We start from the raw sequence: 20,337 nt of genomic DNA, 5'->3' as shown, positions 1-20,337 counted from the left end.
TCCCTAAAAATTGTTGGAAGCCAGAAAGAAGATATAGAAAGAGAAATCCTAGTTAAAATCAACTGCACACAATATAAATGACTTGAGAGTCTACTTGCTAAGAAAACTGGGAACTACACAAACACAATTGCAATTTTTTTTTCCTGAGGCAACTGGGGTTAAGTCACTTGCCCAGAGTCACACAGCTAGGAAGTGTTAAATGTCTGAGGCCAGATTTGAAATCAGGTCCTCCTGGCTTCAGGGCTGGTGCTATATCCACTGCACCACCTAGATGCCCCCAATACCACCTAACTGCCCCCAATACCACGTAGCTGCCTCTGCAAAATTTTTTTAACAAAAATAAATTTAGATCTAAGCAATCAGAAAAAATATCAATTGCCCTTAATAGGCTGAGCTAATATAATAAAATTGAAAATTCTATCTCAATTAATTTACTTATTTAGTGCCATACCAAACTAATCACAAATATTTTATAAGTGAGAGAAAACATTTAAAAAAAATTCATCTGGGAGAAGAAAAGGTCAAGAATAGCAAGGAAATATATATTTTTTTTTTAATGTGAAGGAAGGTGGCCTCGCCATAACAACTATTGCATTATAAATTAGTAATTATCAGAACAATCTGGTACTGGATAATAAAAGAATAATAGACCAGTGGAATAGATTTGGCACACAAGGCATTGTAATAAATGTCAATGCTAATTTAATTAGTGATCGATAAATCCAAAGATTCAAGTATTTTAGACAAGTACTCACTATTTTACAAAAATGCTGGGACAATTGGAAAAAAATTACATCATAATCTAGACAAATATCTCACATTATATTCCAAGATAAGGTAAAAATGGATATGTGATTTAAACATAAAAGGTAATATCATAGGCAAAGTAGAGGAAAGCAAAATAGTTTACCTATCATATCCATGGATAAGGGAACAATTTAGGACCAAACAGCAGATAGGAAGTATAATAAAATGTAAAATAAATAAATTTGATTATATTAAATTAAAATGTCTTACATAAACAAAATTAGTGCAACCTAAAATATAAGGAAAGCAGCAGACTGAAAAAAAATACAGCCAGTATCTCTGATAAAGACCTTATATTTCAAATATCTAGAAGTCAATTTTTTAATAATACCAATCATTCCCCATTTGATAAATAGTAAAAGGTTATGAATAGGTAGTTTTCAGATGAAGAAATCTAAGGCATATAGTCAAAGTAAATTGCTCTAAATCATTATTAATTTCAGAATGCAAATTAAAGTAAAGCAACTCTTAGGTACCATGCTGAGTCTATAATATTCATTGGTAGAATGGAAAAGCATAATAATAAATACTGGAGAAAATGTGTGAAAATTGGAAGAATAAAGCACTATTTTGTTTTTTGCTGAGGCAATTGGGGTTAAGTGACTTGCCCAGGGTCACACAGCTAGAAAGTGTTAAGTGTCTGACCCAGATTTGAACTCGGATCCTCCTGATTTCAGGACTGATCCTCTATCCACTGTGCCACATAGGTATGCTGAGAATTAAGCACTGTTACTGGAACTGTGAATTAATCTAGCCATTCTGGAGAGCAATTTGAAGCTATGCCTATGGATTATATTATAAAAGGGCTATACTTTGATCCATAAATATCAATACTAGGTCTGTATCCCAAAGAGAAAAAAAAAAGAATTAGAAAAGAACCTATCTGTACCAGGATATATTATAGTAGCTATTTTTGTCGGCAGAAAATTGAAAATTGAGGAGACAGTCTCAATTATTGTTCAATTAGACAATAATTGAAGAAGTTGTAGTTTATGATTACAGTGGAATATTATTGTATTACAAGAAAACACAAGTAGGATGATTTTAGGAAAAACCTAGAAAGATTCACATAAACTCCGAGGGGCACAGCCAAGATAGCAGAGAGGAGACAAGACTTTTTTCTGAGCTCTCCCTGTCCTTCAAATCAACCTCTGAACTGGTTTTGGGGGTGAAAAAATTCACAATTATTGGAAGTGAAACAAAATTCCAGCAGAAGATAATTTCGAAGATCTCCATTAAAGATCTGTTTCAATTAGGCATGGAAGGAGGCAGGCCAACTGCAGGTGGGCTAAGTGCAGGTGGATCAAGCACAGGTGGACTGAGCCCAGGCATTTAGGGCAGGCAGCACACAGTTCCAGAGTGGTGTGGGCTCCACCACTCAATTAAAAATTCAATCGGCTAAATACAGAGAGCTAAAAAAGGTAACTGAAGAAAATAATTCATTACAAATTAGAAATGAACAAATGGAAATGATTGACTGAATGAGGCATAAAGAATCAGTCAAATAAAACAAAAAAAAAATAGAAGAAAATGTAAAATACCTTATCTGAAAAACAACTGAACTGAAAAACAGTAGACCTAGGAGAAACAATCTAAGGATTATAGGACTTCTTAAAAACCATGATGATAAAAAGAGCCTAGACATCATCTTCAGGAAATCTTCAAGAAAAACTACTCTGGTGTCCTAGAAACAGAAGGTAAAATAGCCATTGAAAGAATTTATCATTCACCTCCTAAAAGAGATCACAAAATGAAAACTTCAAGGAATATCATAGCTAAATTTCAAAATTATCATATCAAGGAAAAATGTGGCAAGCATCCAGGAAAAAATTCAAATATCAAGGAGCCAAAATCAGGATTATCCAGGATCTAGCAGCTTCCACCTTAAAGGATGAAAGAGCCTGAAATCTGATATTCCAAAATGCAAAGAAACTTGGATTGCACCTAAGAATCAATTATGCAGCTAAATTGAACAATATCTTTCAGGGAAGAAGATGGACATTCAATGATACAGGTGAATTTCATTTTTTCTGCTAAAAAGACCAGAGCTGAACAAAAAAAAAATTGATTTCCATATACAGAACTCAAAAGAAGCATAAAAAGGTTAAAAGGAAAAATTTCTACATATGGTAGTTATAATATCATTACCATACAATAATATCCCTCTGAATGGGCTTTTTTGTATGCATTCTATGTGACTGCATGCAGTCTCACCAAAGCTTTAGGACTTCCTCACATTAGAAAACTCCTCCTGTAATTTCAAAAGGTAAATATCTTGTGATATGTAATCAATACCATTTACTCTACACAATTCCTTGTCTTTCTTTGCAGGGCTGCTGACTCTTTCAGGGAGCTTTGCCCACTTGCTGAACGTGTAAATCTCATTAAAATACTTTTGTTTGGGTTGGAAACTGTCTGAGCCTGAATTCTTTCAGAGGCAATACCAGGATCTATACCTGATCATAACACCATAGGAATTTCAGGGTCAGAAGGGACCCTAAATGTTACCTAATGTAACTCTGTTGCTAGAGTACACAAAAGCCCAGAGATTGATTTGCCTAAATTAATATCTAGAATGGTAGATTATACCAAGTATAGTAGAGTCCACATTTTTTTAATGCATAGTTAAATGATCTTTTCTTATTCTACCATGGTAGAAATTGAAGATAATTTCTAAAAATTGTCATTAAATATTTGCTATAATTTCACTACCTGCTTTTGAGTACTTATTTTATCAGTTCTTTGGAACTATTACTTTGGTGATTATTAATTGACTCTGGAAGGCAAAATTGACACTAAACCTATATAATATTTGAAGACTGCCTCACAATGTCAGGCAGTCAGATTTAGTCATGCTCTAGTTATCCATGGTGTCTCAGGATTCTTACTAGCCATGTCAACTGTGGAAGATTCTACCAAGATAAACAATTAAAAGGTTTTAAAGAAAGAGTTAATTGAAGATCTTCCTGTTTTCCACAGATCCACAAAATCAATGAGACCAGGATCAATGTCTTAGTTCAACTGTTTTATTTTTGTTTTAAACATTCATTTAAAAAAAATTAAGTTCTAAAGTCTCTCCCTCCTGCCCTTTTCACATCTATTGAGAAGGCAAGCAATGTGTCAATTATATTTCTGAAATTAGACAAAATATATTTACATTTTAGTCATGTTGCAAAAAAAAGACAGAAACATAAAGAAAATGAAAAAAATAATATGCTTTAATCTACATTGAGCTCATCAACACTCTGGAAGTACATATTTTTTGTCTTGGGACTTTTGAAATTATCTTAGATCGAGCTTGTTTTCATTGTCTTAATTAGAATATAATGACATTCACAGGTAGTGATACAATATTTCTCTTACTGTCCTTGTTTTCTGGTTTTTCTTATTTCATATAGATCTTTCCAAATTTTTCTGAAACCATTCTATTCACTATGTCTTATCCATAACAATCATATACCACAACTTGTTTAGCCCTTCTCCAATTAATAAGCCTTTCCAAAATTTCCAGTTTTTTGATACTATAAAAAGAGCTGCTATAGATATTTTTGTTAAAATAGGTCCTTTCCCCTTTATCTTGATCTTTTTTGGGATACAGACCTAGAAATGATATTGATGGGTCAAAAGTGATTCACAGACATATCATCCTATATAATAGTTCCAAATTGTTCTCCAGAATTGTTGAATTAGTATATAACTCCACTTACAGCAAATTAGTGTTTTGATTTTTCCACATCCTTTCCAACATTTGTCATTTTCCTTTTCTGTCTTGTCCCCAATATGATAGGTATGAGTTGTCATCTCAGAGTTGTTTTAATTTGCATTTCTCTAATCAGTAGTGATGTAGAGAGCTAATGATAGTTTTAGTTTCTTCTAAAAAGTTCCTGTTCATATCCTTTAACCATTTGTCAACTGGGGAATGGCTGTCATTTTTTATAATTTTGACTCAGTTCCCTATGTATTTGAGAAATGAGGTCTTTATTAGAGAAAATAGTTCCAAAATTTCATCCCACCTCAATTTTCAGTTTTCCTTTTAATTTTGGCAGCATTACTTTTGTTTGTCTAAAAGCATTTTAATTTCATGTAATCAGAATTTCCTACTTTACTTCTTATGATCTTATCTATTTAGTTATAGACTTCCCATATGCATAGATCTGATGGATATATTTTTCCATACTTTCACAATTTACTTATGATTTCACTCTTTGTGTCTTAATCATAAAACCATTTTGACCTTATCTTAGTATACTATATGAGATATTGGTCTATGACTAGTTTCTGCAAAAATACTTTTCAGTTTTCCCAGGAATTTTTTGTTAAATGGTGAATTTTTATCCCTGAAGCATGGATTTGGGGGTTTATCAAATATTAGATTAGTATGGTTATTTGTTATTATGTATGTGTTTTAGATAGATATGATTTATCCTTTTAAGACAGACTCTATTGTTTCCTCTGCTTTGTAGTGCTTTATTAAAGATGGCTTGTATTTCATCAAAGTTTTTTTTTTCTTATATCTGTTGATAGAATCATATATTTTATTGTTGTTCCTACTGATTTGGTCAATAAATTTTGCTGTTCTCATAATATATAACTAATTCTGCATTGCTGGTATTAATCCTCCTCACAGTGAATTGCCATAATTTCCTTGCTAGTATTTTATTTAAAACTCCAAGAACAATTTTTCCAATGTTGTTTTACAGAGACACCCTTGTGAAACTGCTTTTCAAGAAAAGCACATACTATGAAAGAGGGCTTTTGTGGAAAGGACTCTCGGAGTTAATTCTGAGTGTGACATTTGATAAAATAGGATTCCTTTATGGTTTAAATGAGATTCTATTCAAAATGAAGTTGTTTCATAAAGAACACTAGAGAAATCAGGTATCCAAATAAGCTATAGCCACATTGATTTGAATATGACTCCTGTGATTTTCCTTGAATAACTTCTGGAGAAAACTCTCCACAGAAATGTTAAAACATGAAACACAGGTGTACCTGTCAATCAGCCCCAGACATTACTCAATGAGTAATTGTGTAATTACAGGAAGATTTAGATGGAAAAAAATTTTCAAAACAATTTTATTTACTCAATTTAGTCAATGTCCTTCAATTTCATGAGAGATAATTATTAGATGATTATTTAAATGAAATATTTTGTTTATATTGTCAAATACTAAGTTAATATCTATATAATGATTTTCACTTTCATGTTAGATTCTTCAAAAAAAACTATTTTTATAAATCTCTGGTGAATTTGGGTTAGGAGAAGCTATCAAAACAAGTTATTTGGTAACATATGGAAATACCAAATGATTATTTGAATATATTATTTTCACTTGAATTTGTTAAATGTATATCTAAATTTTATTTATTCTAAATGATCTAAAATTTATTTGTTAGCATTATCCATGCTTTTTATATTTGCAAAGTGGGAAAATATCATTTCATCTTATTTTTCAATATAGAGATATTATAAGTTTTAATCAGAAATGAATTGTTTCAAAACATGATGAACAGGGAATAAAGTTCTTCAAAAATTACTTTGATTATTTGTACTTACTTAGGTCTACATATCCAATATCCACATATATTCTTGCACAAAGTGATCCTAGGAGAAAGCCACTTATTGAACCAGTCAAACTCAATGATTGCAAAAGACCTGAAATATAAAATAATTCAATCATTAAAAAGAAACAATATTTTATTGGTTTCAATAGTATATATACGTATGTGTGTGTGTGTGTGTGTGTGTGTGTGTGTGTGTGTGTGTGTATAACATGGTAATTTGTTGAAGAAATAGCTTTCTTTAAAATAATTCTTTTTTCATCAAAATGTATTGATGAAACTACAAAATATGGGAAATGGAAATGGATTATAGAAAAAATGGAAATATATTAATGGAATATTATTATAAAGGTAAGTCAAGAAAAATATTTTTAAAAATGATTATTGTTACATATTCTAATAATGCTATGTCCTTTTAGTGGTGGAAAATTAATTGACATTGATTACTCTATGGCTCATGATGTGAACATTGGAAGATTATAAGACAACATAAGGAGTATCAAATAAGCATTTCATTTATGCCATCAAAAGAATCACTTTAAGTTCTTGGGTGACATACATAATAAGGGGTCCATGTGCCAATTTACAAGATGCCTGCATCTCTGACAGCATAAATTAAAGAACTCACTAGGAGATAACTATTAGAAGTTTGGGCAGTAAGTTTGAAGCCACTGGTACTGTGAGGCTTAAATTAGATGATTTTGCAAATCATAAGAAGTTATATGAATGCACTTAGTCATCACATCATCATCATCATTAGTATTATTTTTATCCTTTTCATTGTCATCTATCATTCCTGTTATTTATATAGATATAGATACAGTTATTTATATAGATATACCAGGCTTCCAGTCTGGAGATGTCTTCATTCCTTGACCCTTCTGCTGTACTCCTGCTTAGCTGAAACAATGTTTATAAAGTATTGTGCTGGTAAATATTTGACAATTACATCTCAATGGGAAAATATATGCATGTGCACATTAAAATTTAAGGTGTATTTGTTAGATTTTTAAGACTAGACAATCAACAAAACAATATCTCAGGCTCCAATTCAATCAACTGTCCAAAGAAAGTTAGAGCTCCCTTGCCTATAGTTAAAAGGATTTTAAAATTCATTTTCTACAATTTTGGGGTTCTCATGCCCAAAGTCAGATGTCTAGCAGGTTTATCAAACTGATTTTCCATTTCTTAAAAACCTAGAATTGTGCTTAAAATCCAAGCAATATAAATTAAGCTCTCTGACCTAGTTAAAATAAATAAAATTAAACTGAAATGAAAAAAAACAACAACCTTATTTCTCGAATTGTACACAGAGGACCTGAATGGATAATTATATTTCCTATAATTTCCATCTTTGTTCATTTAACTACTGCTTGGTTTACTTTGCTTAGTAATAAAGTCCCTTAAACATTAATAATAACCTAGGAATCAGGTGACAGGATAGGTGATAAGGGTATGTTTTCCAAAACTTAACTGAAGTTAGTAAAGACAAAACTAAGATAACAGATTAGCGGGAGCAACCTAGCCAAAATCTTGAAACATTCCCTTCTAAACAACTTTAAAATTGCAAGTCAAAATTTTTGGAGTTGCAGAGTCAATCAAGATGAGATTTTTCCAGACTAAACAAAAAACCTCAGCAGGCTGGAAGGTCTGTGAAACCTGAATGCATATGGTGACAGACCTTGGAAACGGCTCAGGAGGAGCCCGGATACAATAAGGGTTTTGTACTACTGTTCAGAAAAGGATCATGGGGAACCTTTTCTGACACTATGTATATCTTCTTCTGATTGGCTACATTATTGGCCATACAATTCTGTAGAATTGGTCCTGCAATTCCAGAGCAGAGAGAAATCTTTTTCATGAGTCACAAGGACTAGGGGCTTTGGTCAGAGTTTCAAGGCAAAGGGGAAAACTAGTACTTGTAGCTGAAAGAAAGTGGAAGACCTGGTAACAGCTTCAGCACCAAAAGGAGCACTAGCTCTCCAGGCTGCAAGGGAGCAAGGTCCTTTCTGGGTAAAAAAACAGAGTGCCCATCACAGATGAGGAGTTGCCTCTTCCCAGATCAGACCACATTAAAAGCACTGAAAATTTGCTTACTCTCATTGGAACAGAGGGATATGCATAGTTAGTAACCATAACTGTGAATGTGAACGGAATGAGCTCATTTATAAAATGGAAACAGATAGCAGAAGGGTTTAGAAATTTAAATCTAACAATATGTTGTTTACAAGAGAGAAGATATTTCTCTCTTGTAAACTATTTTGTTTCAGCTGAAGCAAAAAGAGCCAGTGGTAGCAATCATATCTCAGACAAAGCGAAAGGAAAACAGACTTACTTGAAAGAGACAATCAAGGAAAATACATTTGATAAAGAATACCATAGATAATGAGGTGATGTCCAATTTTTTTTCACAACTTTCTTTGATAAATGTTTCTTTTCTCAAATATACAAGGATCTGACTTAAATTCATAAAATAAGACATTTCCCAATGGATAAATTTTCAAGGAATAGGAACAAGCAGCTTTCAGGGGGGAAACAATTGAAGTGATCTGTGATCACTCTTGGGCTCTAAATCACTATTCATTAAAGAAAGGAAAATTAAAATAACTCTGGGGCACCACTTTAGACCAATTAGAAATGACAAATGCTGGAAGGTATGCAGAAAAATAGATAGCCAAAGAATTGTTGTTGGATTTTTTAACTCATCCAAACAATTTTTGGAGAACAATTTGAAATTATCCCAAACAATTTTAAAACTGTGCATTCTCTTTGACCCAGAAATATCATTACTAGCTCTGTACCCCAAAGAGGGCAAAGGAAAAGGGAAAGGATCAATATGCACAAATATATTTCTAGCAACTCTTTTTGTGATCACAAACAATAGGTATTTGAGGGGATAATTATCAGTTGGGAAATGATTGAACAAGTTGTGGCACATATTTGAGATGGACTACTATCATGCTCTAAGAAATAACAAGGATAATGGTTTCAGAAAAACATGAAAAGATCTCTATGGATTGATGCAAAGTGAAACGAACAGTTAGGTTATTATATACAGTAATAACATCATCATAATGATGATCAAGTGTGACTTGGCTAATTCTAACAATGAAAATGTTTGACCACCATCAGAAAAATAATTTCTAAACTTTAGGTATAAATTGAAGTAAAATTTTCTCACTTTTTTTTTCTTGCTTTTTGTGATATGGTTCATGTTGAAATGTTTTGCATGCTTTCATATGTATAAGTAATATATATGACTGTTCTTCTCCACGAGTGGCAGACAGGTGGGTGGGAGAGAGAGAATATGGACCTCAAAAATTTTTAAACTAAATAAATGATGAATTAAAAAATTGAGAAGATCTAATCACACAAATGCCTTCTGATGAGACAAGCATATTTTTTATTTTTAGAAAAAAGGGATGGGGTGAAAGGATAAAGCAGGTCCAAAGATCACAAAAGTACATTACCTACATAAAAAGGAGAATGTCCTTTTTTAGCATAGTTATCAATATATGTGATTCCCAGGGGTAAGAATGGACTTTCTCCAATCCCACGTAGGATGTTGCCCATCATTATATATATCCACATGGGTGAACCAGATTCATTTTTGCAACCTTTAAACACAAGAAGTTAGGTTATTTTTTCCCTTTTGTTTTGGTTCTGTCATGTCTTTTTTATTTTTATTATTATAGCTTTTTATTTACAAGATATATGCATGGGTAATTTTTCAGCATTGACAATTGCAAAACCTTTTGTTCCAATTTTTCCCCTCCTTGCCCCCTCCCTCTTCCCCAGATGGCAGGTTGACCAATACATGTTAAATATGTTAAAGTATAAGTTAAATACAATATATGTGTATATGTCCATACAGTTATTTTGCTGTACAAAAGACTCAGACTTTGAAATAGTATACAATTAACCTGTGAAGGAAATCAAAAATGCAGACGGACAAAAATAGAGGGATTGGGAATTCTATGTAGTGGTTCATAGTCATCTCCAGAGTTCTTTCACTGGGTGTAGCTGGTTCAATTCATTACTGTTCTATTGGAACTGATTTGGTTCATCTCATTGTGGAAGAGGGCCATGTCCATCAGAATTGATCATCACATAATATTGTTGTTGAAGTATATAATGACCTGGTCCTGCTCATTTCATTCAGCATCAGTTCGTGTAAGTCTCTCCAGGCCTTTCTGAAATCATCCTGCTGGGCATTTCTTACAGAACAATAATATCCCATAATATTCATATACCACAATTTATTCATCCATTCTCCAATTGATGGGCAACCACTCAGATTCCAGTTTCTGGCCACTACAAAGAGGGCTGCCACAAACTTTCTTGCACATACAGGTCCCTTTCCCTTCTTTAAAATCTCTTTGGGATATAAGCCCAGTAGTAACACTGCTGGATCAAAGGGTATGCACAGTTTGATAACTTTTTGAGCATACTTCCAAATTGCTCTCCAGAATGGCTGGATGTATTCAAAGTTAGGTTATTTTAGCATAATATACTTAATTATGCATTTATATCATTTTTTTCATGTAAATATATACTATTCATTATCTCTTTAATTTAACTTTATTGGTTCAACTAGTGACTAGATGTAGTTTCATAATTTCACTAAATCTTTTACCTTGGAAAAAAGAATTGCTTCTCTTATTGACCATTTTCCTAGAGGGTTTTTTTCATTAGAAGACAATGTTTAGTGCATGAACAATGATACTCACCTGATTCCAATAGTATTGATGATGTCTTATTTCTGGCTGAATGTTGATCAGTGGAGCAAGGAACTGTTGAGTTGTCAAGTGACTTCATAATTGCTGTTGGATCATATGTATAACTAGGATAATATATTCGCAATAATAAAATTATTTATAAAATCAAGTATTCATAATTTTACATACCCTCATTTTGTAGACCAATTTTATTTTACACTTTTCTCACCCTACAGTGGACTTTATTCTTGTTTATCTCTTTCAAAGTTAGTGGGTTATGATGACCAAGAATACCTTAGGAATTATTATTATTCTTAGGAATAACTATATAATCTTTTGCAAGTACTACCAGCAGCTAAAGATTAAAGAAACCCTTAAGTACAGTTAAAGGGGTAAAAAATTTCTCTCTATAAAATTTGTATTTTTGTTCTTCTTGTGTTCTTCTAACATAACATATGCAAAAATGAGTTCAAGGACATAGAAATCTGTAAGTTAGTATAGGAGTAGATTAGTTCCTATTTAACATCAAATTGATCAATTTAGACTTGGGAGAACTTGAGAGAGAGAGAGAGAGACAGAGACAGAGACAGAGTAATTGAAGAGTAGGAAGTGAGGCAATAACAGCTTTAATTAACAGGCAATAACGGCTTTAATTCTATCAATTTTTGTCAAATCCCATACATACATGCAACTTCACTTCCTCAAATCAGATCTAAGAGTTCGAATAGCACTGAAGTAAGGTTGTACAAATCTTTTAATTTTTTAATGGAATAAAATAATTTGCCTAGTATTGCAGTGGTAGTTAAGTGTTAAGTGTCTGAGGCCAAATTCTTGACTCTAGGATCAGTATTCTGTACTGAATAGAATACAACAGTATTCTATTCACAATGCCATCTAGCTGCCCCCTTCTCTTACTTTTCTTATATGACTGCTAGAAAGTCTGCTATTAGTAAATGCTGTAGTTAGATCAACTAAGGGAGTTTTCTCTTGGGCCCTTAATGTTCTAAACCAAATTTACTCAGTCATCTTTCTTTTCATTTTTTTATATCAGAGCACTAACTTCCCCCTTTCAATTTCACTGGCAATGCCAATTATTATTAGGAGTCTATCCATCTTATAGATTATTTTAAATAGATACATCTTATAATTTTAAGAAAGACTCCATTGAACCCATTTGCGTGTTGCATTTTCTCAAATGGTCTTTTCCTTCCTTCCTTCCTTCCTTCCTTCCTTCCTTCCTTCCTTCCTTCCTTCCTTCCTTCCTTCGTTCCTGCCTGCCTGCCTACCTGACTGCCTACCTGTCTTCCTGCATGCCTTTCTTCTTTCTGGAATTAGCAAATATAGGAATTTTTTTTCATAAGTATTTTCATGAATTTTTTTCTTGTCATTTCATGTGTAAAGAGAAGAGGTAGGAGAACATTTAAAAGTGAAAATAAAATAGAATTTAAAAATTTAGTAATGATCTCTTAGTTGGCAAATATGATGTTTTCTCAGATCTCTTCAATCTTCAGCTGTTTCATTCATTAGTATTAACCATCTTTTCTTTATGAACATGAGCCCCTCTGAGTATATTCATGAAACTCCTTTCTGCTGGTTCTCCCATCTGAGAGTTCTTCTCAATCTTCTCTAATGTGATTATCATACATATGTCTTGATCTTTCTTTTTTTCCTCTTTCTATATTTTTTATTGATTACTTCATTAGTTCTCAAGGATATAAGGTCAAAATGGGTTCATGATTAAGTATAAAGAGTGATATTATAAGCAAATTAGAAGAACAAAGGATAGTTTACCTCTCAGATCTATGGAAAAGGAAGGGATTTTTGGTCAAAGAAAGGTAGAGAACATTATGAAATGCAAAAATGGACAATTTTGATTATATTAAATTAAAATGTTTTGTACAAACAAAACCAGTGTAGGCAAGATTAAAAAGGGAGCAGAAAACTGGGGGGAAATTTTATATCCAAGGATTTAGATAAAGACCTCCTATCTAAAAAAATATATATATATATATAATTAACTGAAATATATAAGAATACAATCTATTTTCCAATTTGATAAACAGTCAAAGGATATGAACAATTTTTAGATGAAGAAATCAAAACTATTTCTAGTCATACTTTAAAAATGTTCTAAATCCCTATTGATCAGAGAAATGCAAATTAAGACAATTCTGAGGTACCACTACACACCTCAGATTGGTTGAGATGACAGAAAAAGATAATGATAAATGTTGGAGGGGATGTGGGAAAACTGAGACACATACATCGTATGTTGGTGGAGTTGGGAATGATCCAACCATTCTGGAGAGCAATTTGGAACTATGCCCAAAGGGCTCTCAAACTGTGTATACCGTTTAATCTAATAGTATTTCTTCTAGGCATGTATCCCAAAGAGATCATAAAAATGGGAAAAGGACCCACATATGCAAAAATATTTGTAGCAATCCTTTTTATAATGGCAAGGAAGTAGAAATTAACAGGATGCCTATCTTTTGGGGCATGGCTGAATAAATTATAGTATATGAATGTTATCGAATATTATTTTTCTATAAGAAAAAAATATCAGGATGATTTTAGAGAGGCCTGAAGAAACTTACATCAATTCATGATCAGTGAAGTGAGTAGAACAACAGGGGAAGGAACATTGTACACAGTAACAAGATTATGTGATGATCAATTCTGATGGATGTGGCTCTTTTCAACAATAAGATGATTCAGCCAATTCCATTAGATTTGTAATAGAGAGAGCTATCTGCATCCAGAAAGAGGACCGTTGGGACTGAATGTGGATCACAATATAGTATTTTCACCTTTTTTGTTGTTTTCTTTCTTTTTATTTTCTTTCTCATTTTTTTCTTTGTGTTCTGACTTTTTCCTGTGCAGCATGATAAATGTAGAAATATGTGTAGAGGAACTGCACATGTGTAACATATTTTGGACTACTTGCTGTCTAGAGAAAGGATTGAGGGAGGGAGAAAATTTTGGAACACAAGATTTTGAAATGCCAAATTTGAAAACTATCTTTGCATATATTTTGAAAATAAAAAGCTATTTAAAAAATAATATGTAGGGGGGGGGGGGGCAGAGCCAAGATGGTAGAGAAGACACACGAGTCATTCTAAGCTCCCTTTATACCTTCACTACTAATTACCAAATTCAACCTCAGAAATAGAGCTTGACTGATAAAATCCACAAATATTGGCAGTACAACAGATCACCAGCTGAAGATAATCTGGAAGATCACTAGAAAAGGTTTTCCCTGATCAGTGGGAGCAGGCCAGCACAGGCAGGGAGGCAGTGGATAGCAGACCAGATCAAAAGCCAGCACCCTACAATACGTTCTTTACAGGAAACACATTTAAAGCAGAGAGATACATACAGAGTAAAGGTAAAAGGCTGGAGCAGAATCTATTATGCTTCAGGTGAAGTAAAAAAAGCAGGGTAGCCATCCTTATCTCAGATCAAGCAAAAGCAAAAATTGATCTAATTAAAAAAGATAAGGAAGGAAACTATATCTTGCTAAATGGTAGCATAGGCAATGAAGCATATTATACTAAATACTAAAAAATATACTAAACGTATATGCACCCAAGTGGTATAGCATCTAACTTCCTAAAGGAGAAGTTAAGAGCATTGCAAGAAGAAATAGACATCAAAACTATAATAATGAGAGATCTCCACCTTGCACTCTCAGAACTAGATAAATCAAACCACAAAACAAATAAAAAAAGTTAAAGAGGTAAATAGAATATTATAAAAGTTAGGTATGATAGATCTTTGGAGAAAACTGAATGGAGACAGAAAGGAGTATACTTTCTTCTCAGCAGTTCATGGAACCTATACAAAAATTGACCATATATTAAGACATAAAGACCACAAAATTAAATGCAGACAGGGAGAAATAGTAAATGCATTCTTTTCAGAACAAATTGCAATAAAAACTACATTCAACAAAAGGCTAGGGGTAAACAGACCAAATAGTAATTGGAAACTAAATAATGTTATACTAAAGAATGAATGGATGAAACAGCAAATCATAGACACAATTAATAATTTCACCCAAGAGAATGACAACAAAGACGACATATCAAAATTTCTGGGATGCAGCTAAAGCAGTTATTAGGGGAAATTTTATATCTCTAGAGGCTTACTTGAATAAAATAGAGAAAGAGAAAATCAGTGAATTGGGCTTGCAACTTAAAAAGCTAGAAAAAGACCAAATTAAAAACCCCCAATCAAATACTAAAATTGAAATTTAAAAAATTAAAAGGAGAAATTGCTAAAATTGAAAATAAAAAAAGTACTGAACTAATAAATAAAATTAAGAGTTGGTTTTATGAAAAAACAATAAAATAGATAAGCCTTTGCTAAATCTGATTAGAAAAAGGAAAGAGCAAAATCAAATTGTTAGTCTTAAAAATGAAAAGGGAGGGGCGGAGCCAAGATGGCGGAGAAGACACACGCGACTTTCTAAGCTCTTCTCTTACCCTCTTTATCAATATTATATCAAGCCTCAAAAATAGTCTTGACTGCTCAATTGTAAAGATAAGAAGTAGAACAACTCAACCGAAGAAAATCTGCAGTCTCGCCAAAAAGGTTGGTTCCGGGGGCCAGGGGAGATCAGCAGACAGGGAGAGAAATTAGGTTCCGAGGAGAGTCTCAAACCGAGGGTGAAAGCACAGATCTCAGCACAAGCGCCGCAGCCCCAACCCGTAAGGGCTTTCCGGGAGTTGTGATCCTGCACGGCAGGAGGACGCAGCCGTTAGCCTCAATCTGACACAGTGGGAGCTCGGCTTGGGGCCATAGAGTTTCCAGGGCCGATTGCATTGGGCAGAGCAGGGGCAGAGTTCCAGGCGGCCGCGGGTTCTGGCCAGCTGCTAATACCACAGTCCCACAAGAGGCTCTGGCCTGGGGCAGTGACACTTTCAACTTAGTTCAGCCGAGTGCAATCACAACCCACTCAGCCCTACTAAGCAGTTTGATAGCTCCGCCAGTGCTGAACCCACCTCCTGTTGGGAAGGGAAAACCTCACTCAGAGCACTCCCATACCTCGGAGCCGGAAATCGGTTTAATCTCTCCTGCTGTGCAGAGGAAGCTGGTAACCCCCTTGCCTAGGGAGACCACCCCTAAAGGCTTTAAAACATGAATAAAAGATGAAAAGAACCATCGACAGCTTTATGCAGAAAAAGAGCAGGTCAGCAAACCTGAAGAGACCTCAAACAGCAAAATGCATCAGACTGTCCTCCTTACATAATGCTTCATAGAAGAGACCATTAAAAGTCTCAAAAAGAGTTAGAAGAAAATGGGAAAGGAAAGAGAAGCCTTTAAAGAGAGCAACAACTTCCTAAAACGAATTGAAAGTTAAAAATTCCCAGGAAGGCAAATTGGGAATTGAAAAAATAAAAATCACAGGAAAAAGAATTGGAATTAGAAAAATAAAGAATTACAGAAAGTAGGATCTGTGAATTGAAAAGAAAAATAATTCACTAAAAAAAAAAATTAGTGAAATGGAAAAAATTTACAGACCAAAACAATACATTAAAAACTCAATTGGACATATACAGAAAGAAGTAAAAAGCTAATGAAGAAAATAATTCTTAAAAATTAGAACTGAACAAATTGAAACTAATGATGCATTGAGACAGCAAGAATCAGTCAAGCAAAAAACAAAAAATGACAAACTGAAAAACATGAATTATCTACTTGTAAAATGAAGACTTGGAAAATAGATCTAGGAGAGATAATCTGAGGATTATTGACCTTCCGAAAACTATGATGAAAAAAGAGCCTAGATACTATTTACAAGAAATCATCAAAGAGAACTGCCCAGATGTAATAGAATCAGAAGGTAAAATAGGCATTGAAAGAATTCATCGAACACCTTCTGAAAGAAACCCTAAAATAAAACCCAAGGAATATTTGGCAAAATTTCAGAACTATGATTAAGGAAAAATTTTATAAGCAGCCAAAAAAACCATTTAAATACTGAGGTGCCAAATAAGGATCACCCAAGATCTGTCTGCCTTACATTAAAGGAAAGAAGGGCCTGAATATGGATATTCCGAAAGGCACAAGAACTTGGGATGCAGCTAAGAATAAACACCCAGCTAAGTTGAGCATTTTCTTCCAGGGAAGAAGATGGACATTTAATGAAACAAATGAATTCCATTTGTTTCTGAAGAAAAACCAGAACTAAACAAAAATTTGATCTCCAAGAATAGAACCAAGAGATGCAAAAAGGTAAAAATAACTCTTGAGAATTGTATTTTGTGTGGATATACAAAAAAAACAATGTAAAATTTGATAGTACTGATATAACATAAAAAGGGAAGTAGATATGGAAAAGGGATGATGGCAGAATAAGGAGGAAGGGAGGGAAAAAAGGGGAAACCACATCCCACAAAGAGGCTAAGGAAACTTATCATATCTGAGGGAATTTAGAGAGGGGAGGAACATTGTGTGAATCTTACCTCATCAGAGTTGGCTCAAAGGAAAAATAATTGACATTTTGTTTTAGAGAAAATTTCTCTCCGCCTATTAAAAACGGGGGAGAGGAAAAGGGAAAGAAAAGAGAATAAGGGAAGGAAGGGGGAAGACCAAAGGGGGAGGGAGGGATTATAAAGAGGATAAGATCGGATACAAGAGGGGTACATAAGTTTAAAAGGGGAAAGAGGGTTGGGGGAGGCAAGAATAAGTAAAGCACAATCTGGGGTTATTAGATGGCAGGAAACAGATTTAGTAATTCTAAACTGTAAATGTGGAATGGGATGAACTCCATAAAGAGGAGGCAGATAGCAGACTGGATCAAAAGTCAGAACCCTACAATATGTTGTTTACAAGAAACACATTTAAAGCAGGGGATACATAAGAGTAAAGGTAAAAAGGCTGGAGCAAAATCTATTATGCTTCAGGTGAACAAAAGAGGGTAGCCATCCTTATCTCAGATCAAGCAAAAGTAAAAATTGATCTAATTAAAAGAGATAAGGAAGGAAACCACATCCTGCTAAAGGGTAGCATAAACAACGAAGCAATATCAATATTAAACATATATGCACCAAGTGGTATGGCACTCAGCTTCCTAAAGGAGAAGTTAAGAGAGTTGCAAGAAGAAATAGACAACAAAACTGTAATAGTAGGAGATCCTCAACCTTGCACCTCAGAATTAGACAACCAAACCACAAACAAATAAGAAAAAGAAATTAAAGAAGTAAACAGAATATTAGAAAAATTAGGTATGTTGGATCTTTGAGAAAATTGAATGGAGATAGAAGGGAATATACTTTCTTCCTCAGCAGTTCATGGAACCTATTTCAAAATTGACCATATATTAGGACATAAAGACTTCAATTAAATGCAAGAAAGCAGAAATAGTAAATGCTTTCTTTCAGATCATGATGCAATAAAAAACTACATTCAACAAAAAATTAGGGGAAATAGACCAAAAGTAATTGAAACAAAAATCCTCATCTTAAAGAATGATTGGTGAAGAGCAAATTATAGATACAATTAATAATTTCAATTAAGATAATGACAATGATGAGACATCATACCAAAATTTGTGGGATGCAGCCAAAGCGTAATAAGAGGGAATTTTATATCCTTAGCGCTTACTTGAATAAAACAGAGAAAGAAAAGATTAATGAATTGGCTTGCAACTAAAAAAAACTAAAAAAGACCAAATTAAAACCCCCCAATCAAATAACTAAATTGGAAATTCTAAAATTAAAAGGAGAAATTAAAAATATTGAAAGTAAAAATCTATTGAACTAATTAATAAAACTAAGAGTTGGTTCTATGAAAAGCCAATAAAATAGATAAGCCTTTGTAAATCTGATTAGAAAAGGAGGGGAAAAATGAAATTAGTAGTCTTAAAATGAAAAGGAGAACTTTCCACCAAGGAAGAGGAAATTAGAGAAAAATAAGGAGTTATTTTGCTCAACTTTATGCCAATAAATTTGATAACCTAAGTGAAATGGATGACTACTCCAAAAATATAGACTTCCCAGATTAAGAGGGAGGAAGTAAATTGTTTGAATAGTCCCATTTCAGAAAAAGAAATAGAACAGGCAATTAAACAACTCCCTAAGAAAAACTCAGGACCAGATGGATTTATATGTGAATTTTACCAAACATTTAAAAGAGCAATTGGCCCCAATGCTATATAAATTATTTGATAAAATAGGGAATGAAGGAGTCCTACCAAATTCTTCTATGACACAGACATGGTACTGATACTCCAAACCAGGTAGGGCTGAAAACAGAGAAAGAAAATTATAGACCAATCTCCCTAATGAATATTGATTCTAAAATCTTAAATAAGATATTAGCAAAAGACACAGAAAATCATCTCCAAGATAATACACTATGATCAAGAGGATTTATACCAGGAATGCAGGGCTGGTTCAATATTAGAAAACTATCAATATAATTGGCCATGTTAATAAACCAAATTAACAAAACCATATGATCATCCTCATAGATGCAGAAAAGCATTTGATAAAATCCAACATCCATTCCTATTAAAACACTTGAAGAGTATAGGAATAAATGGACTTTTCCTTAAAATAATCAGCAGCATCTATTTAAAACCATCAGTAAGCATCATATGTAATGGAAACAAACTGCAACCATTCCCAATAAGATCTGGAGGAAACAAGGTTGCCCACTATCACCGTTACTATTTAAATTGTATTAGAAACGCTAGCTATAGCAATAAGAACTGAGAAAGAGGATTAAAGGAATAAGAATAGGCAAATGAGGAAGCCAAATTATCACTTTGCCGATGACATGATGGTATACTTAGAGAACCCCAGAGATTCTGCTAAAAGTTATTAGAAATAATCCACAACTTTAGCAAAGTTGTGGTTATAAAATAAACCCAACATAAGTCATCAGCATTCTTATATATCACTAATAAAACCAACAGTCAGAGTTACAAAGAGAAATTCCATTTAAAGTAACTACTGATAATATAAAATATTTAGGAATCTATCTGCCAAGGGAAAATCAGAAACTTTATGAGCAAAATTACAGACCACTTTCACACAAATTAAGTCTGATCTAACCAATTGAAAATATTAAATGCCTTGGATAGGGGAGCAAATATAATAAAGATGACAATATTACCAAACTAATCTATTTATTTAAAGCTTATACCAATCAGACCCCAAAAACTATTTTAATGACCTAGAAAAAATAAAACAAAGTTCATGGAAAACAAAAAGGTCAAGAATTCAAGGAATTAATGAAA

At 33.2% G+C, this 20,337-nt stretch overlaps 1 protein-coding gene across 4 annotated transcripts in view; it reads right to left on the bottom strand.

The window, feature by feature from the left end:
- LOC100923273 (solute carrier organic anion transporter family member 1B3-like) overlaps positions 1-20,337 on the bottom strand; it is a 91,877-nt gene that overhangs the window by 28,439 nt on the left and 43,101 nt on the right. For 3 of the 4 annotated variants that reach the window (XM_012550671.3, XM_031938421.1, XM_023504506.2), the window contains 3 exons: positions 11,100-11,212; positions 9,840-9,986; positions 6,365-6,463 (listed from right to left, as the gene is read on the bottom strand). In XM_012550671.3, the coding sequence (XP_012406125.2) occupies positions 6,365-6,463; positions 9,840-9,986; positions 11,100-11,212 (359 nt within the window). The remainder of the gene's footprint in view (positions 1-6,364; positions 6,464-9,839; positions 9,987-11,099; positions 11,213-20,337) is intronic. The other variant, XM_023504507.2, reaches the window with a different exon arrangement.

The sequence above is a fragment of the Sarcophilus harrisii genome, chromosome 5, assembly GCF_902635505.1.
Source record: "Sarcophilus harrisii chromosome 5, mSarHar1.11, whole genome shotgun sequence".
Taxonomy (NCBI): Eukaryota; Metazoa; Chordata; class Mammalia; order Dasyuromorphia; family Dasyuridae; genus Sarcophilus; species Sarcophilus harrisii.
The sequence above is the reverse complement of the archived record's forward strand: the minus strand, read 5'-3'. Positions and strand labels throughout refer to the sequence as shown.